General features: G+C 43.7%; 1 protein-coding gene across 1 annotated transcript in view; it reads right to left on the reverse strand.

Moving 5' to 3' along the window:
- Nucleotides 1-2,649: 2,649 nt before the first annotated feature.
- The window catches only part of dap (death-associated protein), a 34,719-nt gene continuing 29,868 nt past the window's right edge, over nucleotides 2,650-7,500 (reverse strand). Inside the window, exon 4 of the mRNA XM_063206719.1 lies at nucleotides 2,650-4,773. Within this exon, the coding sequence (XP_063062789.1) occupies nucleotides 4,657-4,773 (117 nt within the window). The 3' untranslated portion in view covers nucleotides 2,650-4,656. The remainder of the gene's footprint in view (nucleotides 4,774-7,500) is intronic.

Genomic DNA, 7,500 nt, shown 5'->3' on the forward strand with positions numbered 1-7,500 from the left:
TTGGAATCCACATTGTGGTAAAAAACATGTCCAAACCAATGTTTCTACAACCAAGAAAAATGAATGGATACACTTCTTGTACACCAGTCCTGCATAACTTGAGGCAAGTAATGTAGCCTAGTACATAATTGAAAATATTCTAATACACGACACATGCATTTCAACCCACTGCCGTTACAACACCACCCACAAAATGATTATTTATTTCAAACAGTACGACACAGCATCCCTATGTGATTGCATGGGCACTTTGCCAGAAGGGGTTCGCTTGGCATGAACACCTGCTGCTGACACACTATGAGTTGGGGAAGGGGAGTAGGTACTAGGGGTAGGGGCAGGAAGAAGATGGTGGGTACCGCCTAGCGAGGAAGAGGGTTGAAGAGAGGAACAGGAACTGACAGGCAAGGCCCGCTGACAGCTTTGGCCAGGCCCGGGACAAAGTCATCTGAGAGGGCCCCCCTCACCCAAACCATGCAATGTAATGAGGACCCGATTCTGCCCCCCCCCCTCCTTCTACCTGGGCCCGGGACAACTGACCCCTTTGTCCTCATCTGTCAGCTTCCCTGCTGAAAGGTATGGTGCAATGGCGTGTCACCGCCAGGGCTGTACATTAAGACCAATTGGTCGCATATTGAGCCTAAAATTTTGACTGTGCGAGAAAGAAAAATAAAACGGGCGCACCTGTACGAGTATGCATTCAACCCTTTCATTCGCATTTTGCTTCTGAGTTCGAGTGCATGACTGTGATTGTGACATTTTTTCCACAGCCTGTCTGATAGACAGCATCAAACTCCATTGGAACGCACTTCAAAAAAAGACGGTCAATGTTGCTTGAATTCCGTGTTGGCTAAGATTGAGCCATCTCTGCTCCCGTAGCTCAGAAAAAAAAAAAAAAAACAGAATCGCTTCGCACAGATCCCTGGTGGCAACAGTTACAAAGCGCGCATGCCTCATCTCCCAGTCGGATGTTCTGTGCCAGCACTTCTTACAGCTTTTCGAAATGGACTGCTGTTTAAAACGTTCAAATGCGGGAGTTTGCATTGCTAACAGGAAACCTCTTGGATCCGATAGTGAAATAGCCACTCGGTTTGCTAACTCATGTGGTTTAATGAAATAGCCACTCGGTTTGCTAACTCATGTGGTTACTTTAAAGGACGTCGTTGTTTGAGCTGTTTTGGCGTTTCCCAAACCGCTGTCTTCGCAATGACTTCGCAAAAAAATGCAATCGCAATCAAAGTAATCAAGTCAAAATATAGTTCGAGGAGCATTCACAAGTAGTGTGCAGTGCGCGCAAATTTAAAGTCTAGTTCCAGCAGCTACCGATGCTGTAGGCTATCAAAAAGCAGCCAACACAGTGAGATGATTTTGCTGTTCCCAGTTTCATGTCACACCGTTCCAACCCATGCGTTTGAGGAAACAAAAACTAGGCTATAATAAAGCCCGTTGGATTAACGTGTTGTAGGCTATGTTTAAGATTTAGTCAATCTAGTTCAGTAAGCATGTGATTTACATGCTTTTAATCACGAAGTTATAGCCTAATACTACTAATAATAACAATAATAATTATAATATGCCTAATAATAGTAGGCTAATAATAGTAATGGGAACTGTGATTTATGGCATATAGCAGTGGTTCCCAACACTTTTTGCACTGGGACCATTTTATCCTGAACTTTTGGGGACCACATTTTTTTCACAACCAAAACCATGACTGAGCAAACTTGCTGGCTATAAAAAAGTGGATATTTCTGACAGTATAAGCAGAGAGAATATCTCTGGTATAAGACTACAATAGCTATGGATTGTTAATTAGTGATATTTATTGGTATTTTTTATTTCACACCTAGACATTTCAGGGGAGCCCATTGGAATTCCAGGTGACCCCATACCCCAGTGTTGGAAAAAAAACACTGACATATAGCCTAGGCCATTGTGCATGAAGATGAAGAAACAAGCAATGAGCACAATAAGCACAGTATTTTACATACCCCCCCCCCCTCAATAACAAAAGTGTCACAACATTTTTAGAGTGCTCTTAAATTTGTATCTGTGCTCCTAAAGTTTTATCCGTGCTCCTAATTTTTTTCATTTAGGAGCACCTGTGCTCCTAGTGAAAAAGCTTAACGTACAGCCCTGGTCACCGCACAGGAAAGTAGGCCAGTCAGCTTGCTCAACTGCCAAACACCCCTCTTGCCTTCTACTTTGGGCTGTGACAGTGAAGCTATGCGATAGGATGATGGACGTTTGGACTTTCTTGGTTTAGGTCCTTCTTTCCTCACTGACAGACGATTGTGCTATGTGTTCTTTTCTTTCTTTTTTTCAGAATAACATATAAGTTGCAATGTATTAGTAAGCATTTGTTCTAATCTAGAACTAATGTTGAGTGCACTGTAGTACCTGTTGTTGTAACAACAAACAGTTTTGGAGGTACAACAGAACAGTGCTCTCCAGATGGCGACTCACAGAACACTCCAGGTATTCAGTAAAGATGAAGTTGAAGTGTTCAGTGAACAATGTAAGACATTTGGTTTACTCAGTCAGTGGGGTCAATATACAGTATACCAATAATTTATGGAGCATTGTTAAAAATGACATTTGGCAACAATGGGGTTGTCATGTTAATTTGAAGACAACACAGACACATAAGTATGTGGTGTTTAAACACATTTATATATTTTTTATTCATATATTATTTAATCCAATAATATCCATCATCTTGAAAAAAATCGACCATCTGCATTCAGTCTCCAGAGGGAACCAAGCACGCATGAGAGTTGTGAAGACAGCAAACTAGATAGTGAAAATTACTGTGATCACACCAGAAGCAACTGAGATTGAATGAAAAGGAGCGACAACAGCTACAAAAGCAACAGTGACTAGAGCAACGACAAAAAAGTTAACAACGGTTGAACTTCATGCAAATGAGTTATGATGCTTGGATATGGTTAGAAAGTCAGGCTTTTTTTGAGCAAGGCTCCAAACCAAGGTCTAAGGACTGTGACCAACACCTTGAAAAATAATATCTGTAAGTCGCTTTGAATAAAAGCGTCAGCTGTGAAACACTTAACCAAGGGGAATGCAGTCGTTCTTCAAATGGGTAAGCAAAATGAAATGTTTGAGCCCCTCGCGTCATGAACGACTTGAGCTAAAAAAAAAGCGACCAGAATTATTTAGCAGCTGTGTTTTTCCAGTTACTTTTAGCTACTTCTGGTGTGAGCATACAGAGATATACGGGTAAACAACATGGCAGGCGTATGGGTTTCATTCAACGATAAACTTTTATTCCAGCAGCCACACCTAGAGAGCAAAAACTCAACTCCTCTAACATCACAATCCTTCCACATGTCATCACTTATGGATTTATACAATTTCACACAATTCCAGAAAATAATTTTGTGTCAAACAGGACAAAGAAAAAAACAAAATAAAGCGTCATCTTCTCATTAAATACATCTCCTTTAACATTACAAGAATATTTTCAATCTAAGGACAAAAATTACTGTGATATGCAGCCCTGAACCGATGTTAGTGTTCTCATCATTTAAGATCATCATCATTGTCTGCAGGAAGGCAGGGGTGATTGGTTGAAGGCTAAAGTGTGGGGGCGGGGTCTTTTGCACCGGGCACGAGTGTGATCGTAAGGAATGATTGGTTTAGTGCAGTGGTCCCTGACTAACCTGAGCACCTGATTGGTTGGTTTGTGGTGGGCGGGGGTTGGTCACATACACTGGTTGGCTTGGGTATGTAGTAGGCATGCAGGTGAGAAGGCTGATCGGCTTATTAATTGAGATGAACTGATCTATTGATCGATGGATATTGATATTACCATGATTTCGTCTAGCTGGGTGGGAGTGGAAAGAAACCGATATGTTGGTTTGATAATTGGTCTGCTGTGTGGGCACGTTGATTGGGCATTAGGCAAGTGCTTTGTTCCATATGCCATTTGGTTGAGAGTGTCGGACCGTTTTTGGCTTGAATGGTTAACAGACAAAGATTGCGGTGAACCAATCCATAGCCCTGTTGATCAAGGGAACCAAGTGCTGTTGGTAGGAAATAGAATGCGAATAGATTTCCACATATGATAAACTGGTAGCAACACCAACTAAATCAGACATGCAGCCAGTCTCATTCATTTCCCCATGCCCCGTACCCCAAGGCAGTATTGGATACCAATTCTTTATTCTGTCCAAGTTTTTTTTTAAATGTGGTAATGTTTCCCCCTACAGCACCCTATAACCTTGGCGATATGTATGATTGTAACAGGACCATGGACTGATTCACACCGAAGTTCTCCTTTAATGGCTTGTGTAGTACTACAGTTGCTTGGCTAAACGATGTTTACTCATACTGCCAAGTCATTGGTATTGTTTTGGTATCTGATTAGGTTGTTGTTATTGTTCAATAGCTAGTGTGTCTGGGTTGGTTAGTTAGGCACTAGGCTGGAATAGTGAGACTAGACTGGTTGGCTGGCAGGTTGGCTGAGTAACATGGATATAATGGTGAGCGGTTGGTGGCGGCGTCTTTTGCTTGAGTTTGGTGGTGGTGGTTGGTGGTTAAGGTGGTCTATTTGGTTGGGCTTTGGCATGGTCCCGTCCCCCGTGTCGTGACCCTTGTTGTGCCTCTGTACTGTAGGCACGGGCCTGGCCCGGCACCGGCTCACTTGCGGGGCTGGTGGATGTGCTGGTTGTGCTGGGCGGGGGGCATCTTCTGCACCGCGGGAACGGGCTTCTGGTGGGCCACCTGCGCTGCCGCCGGGGTGAAGTCCTTATCGCCCTGACAACAAGCAAAACAAGGAAGAACACATCAGATACACAGCATATACAAGCACATATGAAGAGCTCTTAAAACCCTTTGAAACACTTCCATCCAATTCTCATGTCTTTTGCTCAAAGTTGATTAGCATCGGAGGAAATGGAACTGGGTTAATGTAACTATTTTGCCACCAAATTGCAAAAAAAACTGAAAACAGTGAGTCCTTTCACTGATATTAACTATGAAACTGAGAAATATACGCACGCGCACACACGCACACACAGACACAGAGACACACAGACACAGACACACACAGTCTATTTCTCGAACGTGTTATTGATTAGAGAGCCATTTTATTAGGTGAGTAAATACACACAAGGGTGTGTTATGATGGAAGGTGCAGTTAGGCCATCCTAATGAAGGGTCAGGGTGTGTGTGTGTGTGTGTGTGTGTGTGTGTGTGTGTGTGTGTGTGTGTGTGTGTGTGTGTGTGTGTGTGTGTGTGTGTGTGTCTACACTGTGCACACGTGTGTATGAGTGTGTGATTGTGTAAAGGTGTCATTTCCTGATTCACACACACACTGATGCCAGCGCAGTCTCACGGCACAAAACAAGACGGATGAAGAGACATGCCCTCATTGACGCCCTCAGACTGGGCAACACACAGCGCTGCCACGCTCCGATAACGCTTCAAAGTCAAACAGTTTGTATTCATTGTAAGCACACTGCCATTGATTCTTGAAGTAACTACAGGATTTTGCTTAAAACATAGACGTGTGTGTGTGTGTGTGTGTGTGTGTGTGTGTGTGTGTGTGTGTGTGTGTGTGTGTGTGTGTGTGTGTGTGTGTGTGTGTGTGTGTGTGTGTGTAAAGCTGTGCAACATGTAGTGCATAGCTTCTATAAGGCAAATGAAGCGCTGGACTAGCAACAGGCATACTGGATTTTTCCACCCACACACGTTCTTTATGTACACAAGCATTAACACACACACATATACACACACAAAATAGTCAACACGGGAACAACCAGATGCTGAGAGCAGATGTATCCACGGTAACAAGGTTAAAGGTTAGAGAGGAGCACCTTGGAATGGCTGGAATCTGCTGATGATAGGCTGCTGGGTGCAATTATTTTCGCTCTCCCAAACTAGCCTTTTTTCATCCTCTCTTTCTTTCTCCCCGCTCCCTTGTTTTTTTCCCCCCATCTCGTTTTCTACCTCTCCTTTGCTCCCCATGGTTTCCTTCCTTCTTTAGATCTCTGCCAACCTTACCCTCCCTCCTAGACAGCAGTTTGAGATGCAGAGTCTACCCTCAGGATCTGCACTCCCTTCCAGGTCTTTTAAAACTTCAAAACAAAAATTGAGCATACACAAATGTGTGCACGCACCCACGCATGCACACACGCACACAGACAGAAAACAAACATTTTGACCATCATTGCTTTTCAAAGTTTATTGACAAGGAATGTAGGGAGTATGGCCATTTTGGGGAATATTTGGAGTGGAGCTCTGCAGAACACATTCTTTTATGAATGTTCAATTCTCCACTCCCTTAACCTTTCAGGCCCTTCAATTTAGGGTGTACCGCCACGCCGGTCAGGAGGGAAAGTTGGAAGGACACAACGTCTGAAGAATGTTGGACTCAATGCAACAGAGCAATGTGTCAGCAATGTACAGTAGATTGTAGATAGCCTTTATGTTTTTCTCAGGGATTTTGTGTCTTGATTGCTTATAGCAGTGTTTCCCAACCTTTTTTGTCTCATGTACCCCCTAAGTTTTTTTGTTATGCCATGAGTACCCCCTTACTCATGTTTTACATCACTTTTTCTATTGCAGTGTGACTATGCTCCATGTATTTGTTAAAATTAAAATTTGCCAAGTACCCCCTGCAGTGTGCTCGCGTACCCCTAGTGGTACACGTACCCCTGGTTGGGAAACACTGGCTTATAGGACAGTGGAGAGTATGATAGGTAGAAAGTGGGAGAGAGAGATGGGGCAGGGCTGGCAAAAGACCCAGGCCAGACTCGAACCCGGGTTGCCAGGGGCATGCAAGGCCATATGTGGGGGGCTTTGCACGCAGCACCACAGTGCCCCCCGATTGCAGATACTTAAATACATGGGTGGGGAACCTATGGCCTGAGGGCCGTTTACATCTTATCTGGACCCCGATGTATTTTAATGTTATCCAGTTTCACACGAAATATGACATGTTTTGTAAAGCAATCTTGGGAACTACATTTGCAATACAATTAAGTTAACCTATATTTTCAGGGGACCTAGTGAAGGTGAGGTCTGTTGTAAAAGATGGCCGTCTTCAATAGGCCCAAAGTGCAGGAGGGAAATCTGTTTTGTGTTCATACTACGGCCCTTGGAAGACTGTATAAAATGTTAAGTGCTCCACCCCGGTAGAATGCATAACTAGCTCTTCACATTCTTAAAAGGTGAATGGTTTACTGAGGGGGCAGTGGGGTTATCACCCGTCACTCTGGCCTGTGTAGAGGCCTCATGAACTCTCTGCCTCCCCTCCCTTTTCCCCTGTTGACATAGTCAGTAATACATCACTTCTACAAAGGAGATTACAGCCCTGAAGCACACAGATGTCCAAACGCAGTCAGTTAACGCAGATGCAGAATCCAAAGAGTTTTGTTGTAAATCTTATCTTTGGATAACTTAACCTGGACGAATGAGACTCTTCAATGCTGATGCAGAACTTTCAGACAAGCCTACGATCCCATACACACATCCACTCCG

Source organism: Engraulis encrasicolus, chromosome 9 (assembly GCF_034702125.1).
Source record: "Engraulis encrasicolus isolate BLACKSEA-1 chromosome 9, IST_EnEncr_1.0, whole genome shotgun sequence".
NCBI lineage: Eukaryota > Metazoa > Chordata > Actinopteri > Clupeiformes > Engraulidae > Engraulis > Engraulis encrasicolus.